Source organism: Panulirus ornatus, chromosome 1 (genome assembly GCF_036320965.1).
Source record: "Panulirus ornatus isolate Po-2019 chromosome 1, ASM3632096v1, whole genome shotgun sequence".
Taxonomy (NCBI): domain Eukaryota; kingdom Metazoa; phylum Arthropoda; class Malacostraca; order Decapoda; family Palinuridae; genus Panulirus; species Panulirus ornatus.
Window position 1 is genome coordinate 35994594 of NC_092224.1, and position 16858 is coordinate 36011451.

Sequence of the window (16858 nt, forward strand, 5' to 3'; positions counted from 1 at the left end):
CGAGGCATGGGCTATAGATAGAGTTGTGTGGAGGAGGGTGGATTTGTTGGAAATGAGATGTTTGACGACAATATATGGTGTGAAGTGGTTTGATCGAGTAAGTAATGAAAGGGTAAGAGAGATGTGTGGAAATAAAAAGAGTGTGGTTGAGAGAGCAGAAGAGGGTGTTTTGAAATGGTTTGGTTACATGGAGAGAATTGAGTAAGGAAAGATTGACAAAGACGATATATGTCAGAGGTGGAGGGAACGAGGAGAAGTGGGTGACCAAATTGGAGGTGGAAAGATGGAGTGAAAAAGATTTTGAGTAATCGGGGCCTGAACATACAGGAGGGTGAAAGGCGTGCAAGGAATATAGAGTGAATTGGAACGATGTGGTATACCGGAGTCGACATGTTCTCAGTGGATTGATCCAGGGCATGTGAAGCGTATGGGGTAAACCATGGAAAATTTTGTGGACCATGGATGTGGAAAGGTAGCTGTGGTTTCGGTGCATTATACATGACAGCTAGAGACTGAGTGTAATCAAATGTGGCCTTTGTTGTCTTTTCCTGGTGCTACCTCAAGCGCATGCGGTGAGAAGGTTGTCATTTCATGTGTGGCAGGGTGGCGACGGGAATGAATAAAGGCAGCAAGTATGAATTATGTACATGTGTATATATGTATATGTCTGTGGATGTATATATATGTATACGTTGAAATGTACAGGTATGTATATGTGCGTGTGTGGACATGTATGTATTATATACATGTGTATGTGGGTGGGTTGGGCCATTCGTTTGTCTGTTTCCTTGCGCTACCTCTGATGCGGGAGACAGCGACAAAGTATAATAATAGAAAAAAAAATATTCAAAGGGTGGTTAATATTCTAAGTCCAAGAAAACATTATCCAAGAGGAAATTGACAAGGAGGATATAGCTCAGGGGAAAACAGTCATGAAAAAGGTATTTCATATCAAGGTTACACAGTAATATAGATATCAGGACCTGATCATGCTTCCTCTTTTGGCTTTCCTCTCTAACTCTTTCTCAACTAACTTTCTCTCTGATCCATCTATCTCTATGAGTATTGATGGGTCAATTTCTTATCAAAAGTGGTGTCCTATATCCTACTCTCCCTCCTTTTTATCAACTTTTTCTTCAACAGATAACCAAGTGCACTCTACAACTCTTCTGCCTCTATTAGATATATACCTTTTTGCTCTGTCTAAATCTTGTCTCAACACAACTTACTCGAACATTTTTGAACAGAATCTCCTTATGGGGCAGTTACAAAGTTGTGAGTTTTAGTGCATTTAAAATCCATTTTTTGAAGAGTTGCTCTTTTTAAACAAAGAACTGCTTCATCCTTGTATGGAATACCATTTTCTCATATAGGGAGGTTCTAACTCTGCCCAAGTCCCTTATCAAGTCTCCCAGTCCGTCCTTAAGACTTTACTCATCTGTCCTATGCAGATATTGGTTTTTGTTCCTTCTCTTATAGACATTAATTTGGTTTCTGCTCCCTAAAACTGGCTGGCTGTGTGCTCTCTGGCTAGCCTGAGCATCCTTGATTATTGTCTGACTGTTGGCAACGTAGGTGAGCCATGTAAAATCTGTTTCTTTCCATACACACTCTTTACCTTCTCGTCTTCCCTCATAGCTGTAAAACAGCTACAGCATACCCCTACTCAAAAGAAAGTGTCCCCCACTTTTCCCAAAACTTGTATGGTATTTTTCCTTTTTTCTAATGTTCTATCTTTTTAACCCTTGTTCATATTTATGTCCATGACAAGAGCTTATATCGTCAAAATATATAACAAAGTCTACATAAACCTAAATCATTAAAACGAACTAAATGCACATTTTCGTTATAGGTAGTCCTTCGTATCTCCCGACTGAGAACAATAATGAAATGTCTCCGAATGTCAAATGTACCAAAATGGTGATGATCATGCTAGAGTACTTAATTACATGTCAGGTGCCAATATGTAACAGATGACAAGGAATGCATCTGAGAAAGCCCTGAGAAGATTATAATAGGATGCAGTAAAAGCTTGGTCTAGTAATAAAAAAGGAAATATTTATATAAAGGTTGCTCAGTAACATAGGACATTATCTTAATTTTCTTTTATTTACACTTATGAATGAAATATCACATACAAAATGTATAAACCTCGGACAGCAAAAACAAAATGCTGCATGGTATGTTAGCCTCTCTGAATCTGTCATCACTGGCAATTTCATTTTCCATACACATATGATGGCTCATAATTCATAAACCAATTATACAAAAATACTAAATTACAATGAGTGTTTAAATACATAAGAACAAGGGTTTTGACATCTGCACAGCACAGACTTCTATAATTAAAAAAATGTATTTGACAGACCATGAGCCAACTCAATCTTGATTTCTTGGGCTATATACATTTTTTATCAAAAGGAAGAAGAAAACTGGCTCATTATCCCAGTATCAACAGTGAGCTACATGATGTCTCTATTTCACAGAACAAGATATTCCAGTAAGTAGAGGACCAGTGTATAGTTATGAGCATTTTTCTTTTTGAACAGTTATTTGCACAGAAGCTTTAATAATTCACCTTTCAAAGTTCAATAATTTCTTTAAGATTCTACATCTGTACACAATATGTGACTTGCAATACATAAGCCACTTTAAACTTTTAGCATATGAATACAACATAAGCATCCACTTTGGCTGAAAAAAAATGAGTGCTATTGTCAGCTGCACTTAACAAGGAAAATATTTTGAACTGTAGCAAAACTTGAAGCTAAAAAATTTTAATTATTGATGATCCAGCATAATTTCATCATTACAGACCTGACAATTATTTAAAATAATGTTCTCTCAAGGCCACAAGCACAACTGGATCTGTTTTATAAAATTACATGAAATCAAAAATCATACAATTCATCATGCTGCCAAGCAAATTTAGTTAACTAAAATATCATTCATACTGTTTTTGTACACTGCTATTTACTGAGGCAATTTCTAACTTGAATAATGTTGACCTTTTTACAGATGGCAAAAGATACCTTGAGTTTCATATATCCTGTTCTCCCAAGCTGTAAAAAAAAATATGAAGATTATAATCACAAAAGTATAAACAAATTCGTCTACAGTTTATCATACACAAAATAAACATATACTTCTATCAAAGAAATACCTGCCAAAACTTTTAATAAATAGAAGCATGTAGTGCTACACAAAATAATTAAAATCCAATAATGCTAAAACAATATATACCAAGTTAATTCACTTATAGTGCCACAAACATCCAAGTCTCAGTTGAACCAAAATCACCATTTGTCATTCCTAACTAAACACAATCATTACCTTACGCATCTTTTTAGTAATCATACGTCTGATATCCAACACTATCCCAGTTCCCTCTAATCTTTAGAGCATTACAAACATGAACAGCATTTAGAAATACTTTTTCTCATTTCATTGCAAGCAATAACACTTACAACCTCTTCAGTCATGTCTCTACAAGTAACTGTGTTCATTGTGATAACACTCATGCTTATGTTAGAATTTTGACCACTAACAAAAATTAACAAATATTTCTTTTATACATATTCTTACTCACCATCCTAACAAAAACAAAAAAAAATATCACTTCTTTCCTTGTCCACTTTCTCCAATTAACCATATCATTTATGAACTACAACCAATAAGTCTCATGCAGTACCTCCTTCAATCATTCCCTCTTTCTCATTACTTTACACATTCAAGCAACAACCTAATCAAACACAATATTTCTACCTTTCTCCTTCTACCTTGCCATTGGTCTCCCTCTTTCCCTAAGTCTCACTCATAAACAATGTCAATCTGTGAATACCTATTTTTTCAACATGCCCATATCTCAAGAGCCTAAATGTAATATTTTTTCCCCAAACCAAAATCTCATCCCTTCCATATCTCCACCAGTCCACTTTCTCAGTAACTGAGTCTCAAAAATTTCATCTAACTAATTCATCTTCTTCCTGTTATTATATCACCGTGTACAAAAAGTTCTCTCCAATACATGGAAGTAGGTTTAACTCTTCCCTTTACAAGCTCTGTTAAGCCTACAAACATATTCAAATTGCAAAATCTTCCTTCAAAGATCCAATTACTTACCTGTCTCTCAGCAATATTCCTAGGTAAGTGGGATTGGAGTCAACAAGAATTATTGGGTTAAGTGTTATCTTGACAGAAGTAAAAAGGAAACCTGCTGAGTGTGAGCAAGAGAAAAGAATATCTGACCATTTCTTGGTGTAGAATAGTGCAAAAATTTTCTAGTGGTTTTAGGAAAATGAGGAAGTGTGAACTGAAGTAGTGAACTGGCTTCAAAAGGAGTTCTGTATGCAGTGATACCAAGACAGACTGAGTGAAAAGGAGTATGGGGTGAGCATAAATAAAAGATGGTGAGTGCGAGAGCAACAGGTACTTAGGAAAAAAGTTCTTACTGATGTGATGGAAATTAGTACTATGTGGAGGGTGGGATGTGGTCATATGAGAAAAAGGTAAGATGAGAAAGTTACAATGATAGTGAATGAGAAAAGAGAGGTGTATGGAAGGTACCTGGAGGGAGGAAATACAAGTTACTGAGAGGTGTATAAGAGAAAGTGACAGGCAATCAAGGGAAATGTAAAAGACCTGAAAAATAGGGTAAAAAAGGTATGGGATAAGAGTTGATGGAACTTCCAAGAAGAATGAGGAAACATTCTGAAAGAAGGTGAATACTATGAGATCAAGAACACATATGAGCAACAATGAGGTGAGCGTGAGGATAAGTGGTAAAAAACAAAGCAGAGGTGGAAAAAAGACTGCATGAATGTTCTGAGAGACTACTGACTGTATTAGATAATACGGTGGTGAATTCGGTGTGTCTGGGACAAAGTGGCATGCAAGGTGAGCTGCAAAGAAAGGTATCATGAAAAAAAAAGAGGAGGTAGTGAAAGCCTTGCATAAGATGAAGTGTGACAAAATGGTAGCAGCTGATGGGAACTGTATCTGAGCTTCTAAAGAGGGGGAGGTAATAGTTTTGTTAAATCAGTTAGTCAGGATATGCTACATTTGTATGGCCAATGATTAGGTGCCTGGGGCCTGGCAGATTGCATGTATAGCACCCTTGGAAGCAAGGGGTACAAACATGACCACTTGAATTATAAAGATATGCTGAGTCTACCTGGTAAGAGTGGTGATAATGGGTAGTAACATGCCGAGAACATCTGACAGAGGATATGAGGACCCAGTGTTTGTAAAAGAAATATTTGGAGAAAGAAAGGAAACTGGACCTGAAGGAAATGGACCTGAAGGAAGAGTACGATAAAGCTAACATAGAAGCATCATCAATGGTGCTTTGAATACATGGGGTAAATGTAAAGTTATTAAATGCAGAGAAGTTTTTACCAAAAGAGTAAAATATGTGTGCGAGTAGAAGTGGAGGGCAAATAGTTCTTGGTGAAGCTCGGTCAACATCAAGGAAGTATGATGTCAATGTTGTTCTTTATTCTGATTATAACATGTGTTAAGGGAGCTAATTATAAATGTTATAAAGTTAAAGGTAGGTCTATGGTACATGGAGGATAGGATGTATGGGAGGTAATCATTTCCTGTTTGCAGGTGACCTGACTGGTAGCAAATTATAAGAGAAACTTCAGAATCTGTTGACAAAGTCTGGTAGAGTGTGTGACAAAATTTTAAGAATACATTAGGAGAAAAATATATTAATGAGGTACAGCAGGCAAATGACAAAGGAATGTTTGAGTGCAACTTTAAGGGAAGAAAATCTGGATAAAGTGAAGTGCTTTTGGTACCTGAGAGTGGGAATGGCAATAGCTGGAACCATGAAGCTGAACGAAGTCAAAGGGTGGGAGATGGGGCTGTGGTCCCAGGTGCCTTGAGGAGTGTGTGGCATAACAGGTCAGAGTCTGTTAGGGCAAAGATGGTTACATCTGAATGTATAGTAGTTCCTACATTGTTGTACAGATGAAAGTCTTGGACCCTGAATTCAAAAGATCACATGAAGGTGACCATGTAAAAATGATATGGTTGAGGACAATTTATGGTGTGATGCAAGTTGATCTTGCAAGAATGACAATATACTTGAGATGTAGTAGTAAGTGCTGTTTCAATGAAAGGACAGACCAAGGTGCACTGAAATGATTCAAACAAATAGGAAGGATGAACAAAGACAGACCAAGGTGTGCTAAAATAGTTCGGACAAATAAGAAGGATGAACATAGAATTGGTGGAAAAAAGGGGATTGGGTAACTAAGAGGTACAAGGCCAGAGAAATGGATGTTTTGAGGTATTAGGGACTGAATATCTAGGAGGCTAAAAGGCATGCATGGGAGAGAATGAATTAGATCAACATACAGGGGATAATGCACTGTCACTGAGCTGAATCAGGGTACATGATGCATGTTAAACCATGGAGTATCTGAGGGGCTTGTTTGCGGAGGCTCTGATTTTGGTGCATTATACATGTAAGCATATGGGACTATCATCAATCTATTCCTGATAATACCTTACTAAGGTGGGAGAAATTGAAAAAAAAAATCAATCACTAAATGTATTTTCCACATCCCTGAAATCACTAATGCGCTCTGACCTATTTCCAACATTAATTTTTTCAATGGTGCAACCAGTTAATTTCATAAGCGTTCACTTACAGTTTCCTCTTCCCAAACACCCTTGCAGGTTCTCTTCCAGTATCCTTAACTACTTCTGTTATGCTACCCAATATATCATCTGCACATGCAATCTTGATCCTCCTTTCCAAACTTTTTGTAAGGTTTAATCTTCTATCTTCATTCCTAGCAGTTCATTACTTCCATATACAACAAAAGCAATCATGGGGTCAAAACATGATATTCTCATATCGCAGCTTCAGCTCAGTCTTACTAATTCATTTCCCTGCCTCTATGTCTGTAAAGTTCCTTCAATGCTTCAATTAACTCTCCGACAACTCATAACTCTCACCACACACCACCAACGAGTCAACATTATCATAAGCATTATTCTTTTGACAGACATACAGGTTACCCACCCATATCATCTGAAAAAAGGAATACTCTCTGTGCCACAAATACTCCTTTTTAGGCCAAATATCATACTATCATGCTCATGATCTTAGTTGCTGATGTGACAGATAATTCTTGTCATCATTCTACCATTAACAAACTTTTGTCTCACATACCTGACTTCAATCACCCTCTAACTTTTACAATTATCCTTAACATCTTTACCTTTATACATCCATACAGTTATCATATTCATCTAATCCATTGGTAAATTGGTCATCAGTCTTTAAACGAGCTGTATGAATGGTACATGGGCATGTCTCTTCACTGCAAATAGCAAAATATTCAAAATCATTTTTGGTGGAAGGAAAAGTGTTAGGAAGGGGTGAATAATTTACATTGCCTTAACTGTAATTCTTTCCCTCTACTTCTCCCAGCTTGCTTCCCTTTTGCCTTGTAAAAGAAAGCAGAGGAGATGAAATAACTTCACAACCTCTGGCCCTTTTTCATATTTCATCTAAAGCCTGGCCTCTGTTACAATTAGGAGGCTAAAAGGCATGCATGGGAGAGAATGAACTGGATCAATATACAAGGGATAATGTGCTGTCACTGAGCTGAATCAGGGCACATGATGCAGCCTCTGGAGTCTGCTATCTGAGCCATGTCAGCTGCATGCAACAACTGATTTACCTCCCATGAACCCCAACCCCAGCATACCAAAAACCAATCCCTCAATCTAGTACCCTTGTATTTATTTACCTCTACTACATCCTTATCCATAAACAGACTGAACAACCACAGTAACATTATACATCCTTGAGATAGACCCACCTTAACTTTTTTTTTTTTTTTTTTTTTTTTATACTTTGTCGCTGTCTCCCGCGTTTGCGAGGTAGCGCAAGGAAACAGACGAAAGAAATGGCCCAACCCCCCCCCCCCCCCATACACATGTACATACACACGTCCCCACACGCAAATATACATACCTACACAGCTTTCCATGGTTTACCCCAGACGCTTCACATGCCTTGCTTCAATCCACTGACAGCACGTCAACCCCTGTATACCACATGACTCCAATTCACTCTATTTCTTGCCCTCCTTTCACCCTCCTGCATGTTCAGGCCCCGATCACACAAAACCTTTTTCACTCCATCTTTCCACCTCCAATTTGGTCTCCCTCTTCTCCTCGTTCCCTCCACCTCCGACACATATATCCTCTTGGTCAATCTCTCCTCACTCATTCTCTCCATGTGCCCAAACCATTTCAAAACACCCTCTTCTGCTCTCTCAACCACGCTCTTTTTATTTCCACACATCTCTCTTACCCTTACGTTACTTACTCGATCAAACCACCTCACACCACACATTGTCCTCAAACATCTCATTTCCAGCACATCCATCCTCCTGCGCACATCTCTATCCATAGCCCACGCCTCGCAACCATACAGCATTGTTGGAACCACTATTCCCTCAAACATACCCATTTTTGCTTTCCGAGATAATGTTCTCGACTTCCACACATTTTTCAAGGCTCCCAAAATTTTCGCCCCCTCCCCCACCCTATGATCCACTTCCGCTACCATGGTTCCATCCGCTGACAGATCCACTCCCAGATATCTAAAACACTTCACTTCCTCCAGTTTTTCTCCATTCAAACTCACCTCCCAATTGACTTGACCCTCACCCCTACTGTACCTAATAACCTTGCTCTTATTCACATTTACTCTCAACTTTCTTCTTCCACACACTTTACCAAACTCAGTCACCAGCTTCTGCAGTTTCTCACATGAATCAGCCACCAGTGCTGTATCATCAGCGAACAACAACTGACTCACTTCCCAAGCTCTCTCATCCCCAACAGACTTCATACTTGCCCCTCTTTCCAGGACTCTTGCATTTACCTCCTTTACAACCCCATCCATAAACAAATTAAACAACCATGGAGACATCACACACCCCTGCCGCAAACCTACATTCACTGAGAACCAATCACTTTCCTCTCTTCCTACACGTACACATGCCTTACATCCTCGATAAAAACTTTTCACTGCTTCTAACAACTTGCCTCCCACACCATATATTCTTAATACCTTCCACAGAGCATCTCTATCAACTCTATCATATGCCTTCTCCAGATCCATAAATGCTACATACAAATCCATTTGCTTTTCTAAGTATTTCTCACATACATTCTTCAAAGCAAACACCTGATCCACACATCCTCTACCACTTCTGAAACCGCACTGCTCTTCCCCAATCTGATGCTCTGTACATGCCTTCACCCTCTCAATCAATACCCTCCCATATAATTTACCAGGAATACTCAACAAACTTATACCTCTGTAATTTGAGCACTCACTCTTATCCCCTTTGCCTTTGTACAATGGCACTATGCACGCATTCCGCCAATCCTCAGGCACCTCACCATGAGTCATACATACATTAAATAACCTTACCAACCAGTCAACAATACAGTCACCCCCTTTCTTAATAAATTCCACTGCAATACCATCCAAACCTGCTGCCTTGCCGGCTTTCATCTTCCGCAAAGCTTTTACTACCTCTTCTCTGTTTACCAAATCATTTTCCCTAACCCTCTCACTTTGCACACCACCTCGACCAAAACACCCTATATCTGCCACTCTGTCATCAGACACATTCAACAAACCTTCAAAATACTCATTCCATCTCCTTCTCACATCACCGCTACTTGTTATCACCTCCCCATTTACGCCCTTCACTGAAGTTCCCATTTGCTCCCTTGTCTTACGCACCCTATTTACCTCCTTCCAGAACATCTTTTTATTCTCCCTAAAATTTACTGATAGTCTCTCACCCCAACTCTCATTTGCCCTTTTTTTCACCTCTTGCACCTTTCTCTTGACCTCCTGTCTCTTTCTTTTATACTTCTCCCACTCAATTGCATTTTTTCCCTGCAAAAATCGTCCAAATGCCTATCTCTTCTCTTTCACTAATACTCTTACTTCTTCATCCCACCACACACTACCCTTTCTAAACAGCCCACCTCCCACTCTTCTCATGCCACAAGCATCTTTTGCGCAATCCATCACTGATTCCCTAAATACATCCCATTCCTCCCCGACTCCCCTTACTTCCATTGTTCTCACCTTTTTCCATTCTGTACACAGTCTCCCTTAACTTATAACCAGAAATCTTCCTCCCTTCCAACTTGCATATATGCCTTGCTCACACAGAAGAGACCCCTCATTGCATTTAATATATGCCAATAACCCAACATAATTATAGCATCTTCCACTACACCTCTTTGTCAGCCCTATCAGAAGCTTTCACCAGATCCATATAAATCACATACAATTCACTCTCTTTCGCATAGAATTCCACACAAATATTCTTCGAATACACTCTCTATCACTCCTGAAACCACAATGCTCCCTAATCAGATGTTCTGTGCATGCCACCTTACCACACATTACTCAGTATACTAAACACAATTTTCTCTTTCTAATCTGAGCAATTCTCTTTTGTCCCCCCTTTGTCTTAATATAAAGGTAACACATGCATTCTACCAGTCCTGAAGCTCCTAATCTTGTGCCATGACAATCTAATCAACTGCACAATAACCCCCTTTCTTGAGAAACTCAACTGCAATCCCATCCACTACCACTACTTACCACATTTCATCTTCCATGTCAATGGGGACAGGAATCACAAAGTTTTGGGGGTTTTCAAAGGCCTAGAACACTGAAACATAACATGAAGGTATTCAAAAATTGATGAAGCTCCTGGATCCAACCCTTTTGCATCCAAGTGAAAACAAAGCATCACAGAGGAATGAACAGGATGACATCAATCATACAGATGATTGATGTCATCCTGTTCATATAAATGCAATATCATACTTCTCTTGTTTTTACTGTTTACTCATAATCTTAACTTTATATTCAATCTCCTAATTCTCTTGATTTTACTGTGTACTCATAATTCTGCCTTTACTAATTTCATATTTTTGCTAGTTTCTTTGCATTTAAGATCCCCCTTGAATGAAGTGATTGAATCAAATCTTATCTCGTCTTTCAAAGTATCATGTGCTAACTGCTTCATTTTCAAGATAAGGACACCAATTTGCAAGAATCCTTCAGCATATATATCAAACACTGTTATAAGGTCTGAAACAGTACAAAGAGTGACAGTGGTCTATAAATATTTTTTTCAGATCTGTTTGCTATTTCCAAACTTTTACTTAGGAAAAATGTCTGCATTCATACATGCCTTAAAAAAAAAAGACTAATAAATATCTAAATAGTTAAAAAAGACTAACACAGTAGCAGAGAGAAATTCTCAATAACGTTACACACAATATATGAAGAGAATCATAAACCAGATGTCTTACCAAGCTTATTTGCTCAGAGCATCCCAAAGCCCTGTGAATATTTGATAGCTTTATAAAGACGATCCTTGAGCTTCTCCTTACTAGAATATTCAGGCAGGAGTAGAACATTGAAGCAGGTATGTGCGGTTGGTAATCTGTTTGGAAAAACATAATTATTTAACAGACCTGTTGCCCATTCTTTTAATCTAGTTTCTGTTTTTAAACTTGATTGCCATTTCCGGCATTAGCGAGAAAGCACCAGGAAAACAGACAAAGAAAGATGCATCCATTCACATACATATATATATATATATATATATTATTATTATTACTATTTTGCTTTGTCGCTGTCTCCCGCATTTGCAAGGTAGCGCAAGGAAACAGACAAAAGAAATGGCCCAACCCACCCCCATACACAATGTATATACATACACGTCCACACACGCAAATATACATACTTATACATCTCAATGTACACATATATATACACACACAGACACATACATATATACCCATGCACACAATTCACACTGCCTGCCTTTATTCATTCCCATCGCCACCTCGCCACACATGGAATACCATCCCCCTCCCCCCTCATGTGTGCGAGGTAGCACTAGGAAAAGACAACAAAGGCCCCATTTGTTCACACTCAGTCTCTAGCTGTCATGCAATAATGCCCGAAACCACAGCTCCCTTTCCACATCCAGGCCCCACACAACTTTCCATGGTTTACCCCAGACGCTTCACATGCCCTGATTCAATCCACTGACAGCACGTCAACCCTGGTATACCACATCGATCCAATTCACTCTATTCCTTGCCCACCTTTCACCCTCCTACATGTTCAGGCCCCGATCACACAAAATCTTTTTCACTCCATCTTTCCACCTCCAATTTGGTCTCCCACTTCTCCTCGTTCCCTCCACCTCCGACACATATATCCTCTTGGTCAATCTTTCCATGTGCTCAAACCATTTCAAAACACCCTCTTCTGCTCTCTCAACCACGCTCTTTTTATTTCCACACATCTCTCTTACCCTTACATTACTTGCTCGATCAAACTACCTCACACCACACATTGTCCTCAAACATCTCATTTCCAGCACATCCACCCTCCTTTCCATATCAATAAACCAAGATTGCTCCTAAATACTTCACTTCTCTCACCTTTTCCTGTCTCTCTCCACCCATATCTACAACACAGTTTAGTACACTTTCTTCTTTCACTAAACTGGATTTTGCAAAATCTATACTGTCACACTGTTTCCCTTCATGCACCATTGTTTTACTTCTACTCACATTTACCTTCAATTACCTACACTTAAATACATCATAAAACACATTTTCAACCTTCTGCAACTCCTCTTCACTTTCAGCAAACAACATAGTATCATCTGCAAACTAGTTACAATACTTTACCACCAAACTCCATCTCTGCACCCCTTTTCCCTAGTTTTGCATTCGCCTTTCACATCACTCCACCCACATACATGTTAAAGAGCCATGGTGACATCATCTCACCTCCACATGTATACCAAAACTTTTGCTCAACCTCCATCCACTCTTACACAAACATTTGCTACTCTATAGAAGGTTTTCACACCATCCAACAGTTGTCCCCCTATCCCATATATCCTTAATACATCCTATAAAGCATTCCATTCGACTCTTGTCATATGCTTTCTCCAGATCCATAAAAGCTGCATACAGCTTCTTACCTTTGGCAAGAAACAAAACAATAAGAAAACAAACTCAAATCAACTACCTACTGAATGGCATATATTAAGTCTCCCTAACACATTATATATAATCTCTTGATCAATCACAACTGTAAATTAACGTTCATGTAATGAGCAGTAAATAAACCATAAAATGTGAGAGATGGTGTACAAGATGGAAATTCTGATTAATTTCTTTTTCTTTACATTGGTGGACATATTAGGGCCCTAAGCAATTTATGGCCATAATGGGAACCCCACTAACACATTTTCAAAAGCAATGAAGTTTAAAATGACAAAAGCCATGTCCTGAATGGAAGCCACACTCCAGAAAAAGGCATCTCCCTAATAGAATGAGTATATGTATATCTAAACCTCAAACATTAACATTGAAGCCATATGAACATGATAGGATCTTATGCTAATGATAAAAATAATGTTAATCCTACATCATCTCACATAAAATCATGTTACCTGTCACAATCTGGACCATGTCTTGCTATTATGAGTTTGAGTCTCGCTAGCCCTCCAACAGGAACTCGTGCCGATCCTGTGGTGAACTGAAGCAGCCGTTTCTTGTCCTCAGTACTCATGTCATGTACTAGCTCCCAAAATGCTTGTACAATTGCTGTCTCACTGGTATAACCGCCATCATATTCAGCAGACTTCATTAGCTCCAAGAAATCATAATGCTGAAATGATAGGCATTCTATATTCTCCCCCGCCCATTCTGAGAGGGTCAAAATACCACTTTGAATAAAAAATCCTCAAAACTTAATTGAAAACTCAACCAGCTTGGGGAAAATCAAGAGATGGAATGCAATTTTTTTTTTTATATCAAATCAGGACACAGGGATTGAACTATGAATTAAAAAACTATGAGAGTGCATATTACTATAATTCCAGATGTTTTCAAGATTACAATTATACTTTTGATACATGAATCACTTATAAACAGTTGAAATTATCATAAGAGTTCATGTATTTCCATATCACATTAACATGTTCAGTTTTACATTAATAAAGGTAGTTTTTCCATGTCACTGACACAACTAAATAAGTGCTGGGGACTTCATTACTTTTGGGAGGGTCAAAATAACATTTCAAACCAAAAATCTTCAAAATTTAGCAAAAATATCTTAAGGAGGAGGAAAGACCTGTGAGGATATGCCATTCTTGTTTACAAATCCAGATGCACGGACAGACAAACTATGAATCAAAACAAACTCTGTGTGCATTACTATAATTCCAACTGTTTTTCAGTGATTCATATATCAAAATGTTTTGGTAATGCATTTATTTACTAAGAAATGGCAGTGCTGTCAGCATCAACCTAACTGTTGTAGCTGGTAATCTCATGAACTTTTATAAAATTCCTGTCATGAAAAATTATCAATGAATCACACTGATAATAACAAAAGATCTATATACAAGATAAAACATAATGATCATTAGTAATCAGTTTTTCAGTGGTGCTAAAATAAATGATAAAACATGCAAAATGGGATATCACTTGACACTCAGGCCTTACTCTGCACTTTTTAGCATGTTGTACTAGAACATCTACAAAACTTCTACACACTATTTGTTAAAGTAAGGGGTAAAATACACTTCTGAACCAATTCTTTTCAGTCTTTTATGGATATCTTTAATATGTTAATTATATATTTCAAGCAATTCGAAAATGTGAAGTTTACAGGGGATGGAGCTGTTGGGTACTGAAAGACTTTCCAAACAATTCTCAGACTGCAAACAATTCTCACAGCAAGATAATAGATGGATGGTTCAGACCATCCCCTTCTTTGAAATAAGCTTTCCTATTGCATGTTTCCACTAAGAAGAGAAGTTTTGTTTCTTCAGTAAAAACAGATCAAACAAGCAAGTACAGATGCAAGTTTAAAGGCACACTTTTTCAAAACACATGAAGGGATGCTTACTAGTCAAATCACCTTGCCCAATTACAGAGAGAAGTGGCTTTTGAACCATGAAAAAAAGGAATTATATGAAGGTGCATAACAAGAGATGCAATTAGAGATGAAGCAGTGTTAGTCATTTAGGATGGTGTTTGAGAAGTAAACAGAACTAAAAAGAGTCACACTGTCATAAAGAAAGACAGCTACAGCAACACTAAAATGGAAAAGCAAAGGAAAGGTGTATACAAGAAGCTATTTTAGATACTTTTGACTAAAGAACAGAAAGACATATGGCAACTAATGGATTTACATTAGAAATACTTCCTATCTTTTAGGAATGCAACAGCAACAAAAAAAATAATTACAAAAGGGCACAGGTCTCATACTGGCATCCTTGATATATCTACATCTAATTTCCAGCATATGGAAAAAGTTTAGACTGCAGTGTTTGGAAACATATTTTGCCTCGAGAGCAGTGGTGGCCATTCAAGAAATGGTCCTTACATGAAGTCAACTGCACCCAGTTTTGAGGACCTCAAAATTAAGTTAACTGCCCAGTTTAGGAGTACATCAAAGGAGGTCTAATGCTTTCTAAAGCTTATAAAGCCAATAAAAGCTAATTCTGACTTTCTGAGCTGGCAGCTTGAGGAAGATGGTTTGTAAAGAGACATTTATTTGAGTGTGATCAGATGAACCAATCTGGGGTGATACTGTGTGGCTACAGCATGTACGATTAGATGTGAAAACACATCTAAAGTGATGGAAGAATGGTTGTGACAGTCTGGAATATGGGTGGATTAGGTGATAATTTGCTCCATACCATTACAAAGGAGGGTGTAAAAGCTTCAGTTCCCCCACCCCCAATCCTAAACCAACTAAGTGGGAGGGTTTCAACAATTCCCGATGGTGTACTTTGAAATCTCTGAAGTATAGGGCCTAAGCTTGAGGTTAAGAGGTTTTCAAGGGATTATGGTAGAAATTTTGTGGTTAAAGAAAGTTGCAAAGTCTACAGAGTCAGAAGAGCAGGAGACAAAACAGGAAAACTATGGTAATCTTAAGCCAGACATGTTTAAAATTTGAAGAGACAAGGTCTAGATCTATGAGGCATCTACTGGGTGTGCTGGTGTTTGAATAAGCACTGACTTCTCCAATGATGCAGAATCATGAGTGGTTACTGTTAAATCTAAGACCTTTATAAATCAAAAGCATAATAAATCTGATAACATTATCAATATTTAACATGTTTGAGAGACATGAAAGAATACCTGAGAACCACAGACAAGGAGTTCCAATTCTTCAGGTCTGAAGAGATTAGCCAATGGAGAGTCATCAGTTACCATGTTGAACCCACTTCGAAATGCACGAAACTGTCGTTCTACCATTTTGTTTAACAAAAAGTCTGCATACAATTCAACAAATTCCTGAAAAAATTATGCACATGACAAACATGAATATAGATACATTTATTTATTTATTTATTTTGCTTTGTTGCTGTCTCCCACGTTTGCGAGGTAGCGCAAGGAAACAGACGAAAGAAATGGCCCAACCCACCCCCATACACAATGTATATACATACACGTCCACACACGCAAATATACATACCTATACATCTCAATGTACACATATATATACACAAACAGACACGTACATATATACCCATGCACACAATTCACACTGTCTGCCTTTATTCATTCCCATCGCCACCTCACCACACATGGAATACCATCCCCCTCCCCCCTCATGTGTGCGAGGTAGCACTAGGAAAAGACAACAAAGGCCCCATTCGTTCACACTCAGTCTCTAGCTGTCATGCAATAATGCCCGAAACCACAGCTCCCTTTCCACATCCAGGCCCCACAC

The 16858-nt window shown here is 38.3% G+C and overlaps 1 protein-coding gene across 8 annotated transcripts in view; it reads right to left on the bottom strand.

Moving 5' to 3' along the window:
• Window positions 1–2090: 2090 nt before the first annotated feature.
• Ube3a (ubiquitin protein ligase E3A) overlaps window positions 2091–16858 on the bottom strand; it is a 70111-nt gene continuing 55343 nt past the window's right edge. For 6 of the 8 annotated variants that reach the window (XM_071661688.1, XM_071661667.1, XM_071661696.1 and 3 more), the window contains 4 exons: window positions 16264–16419; window positions 13560–13777; window positions 11389–11522; window positions 2091–3062 (listed from right to left, as the gene is read on the bottom strand). In XM_071661688.1, the coding sequence (XP_071517789.1) occupies window positions 11402–11522; window positions 13560–13777; window positions 16264–16419 (495 nt within the window). In that variant the 3' untranslated portion in view covers window positions 2091–3062; window positions 11389–11401. Of the gene's footprint in view, window positions 3063–5804; window positions 5919–11388; window positions 11523–13559; window positions 13778–16263; window positions 16420–16858 lie in introns of all 8 variants that reach the window. The other 2 variants (XR_011712780.1, XR_011712775.1) reach the window with 2 other exon arrangements.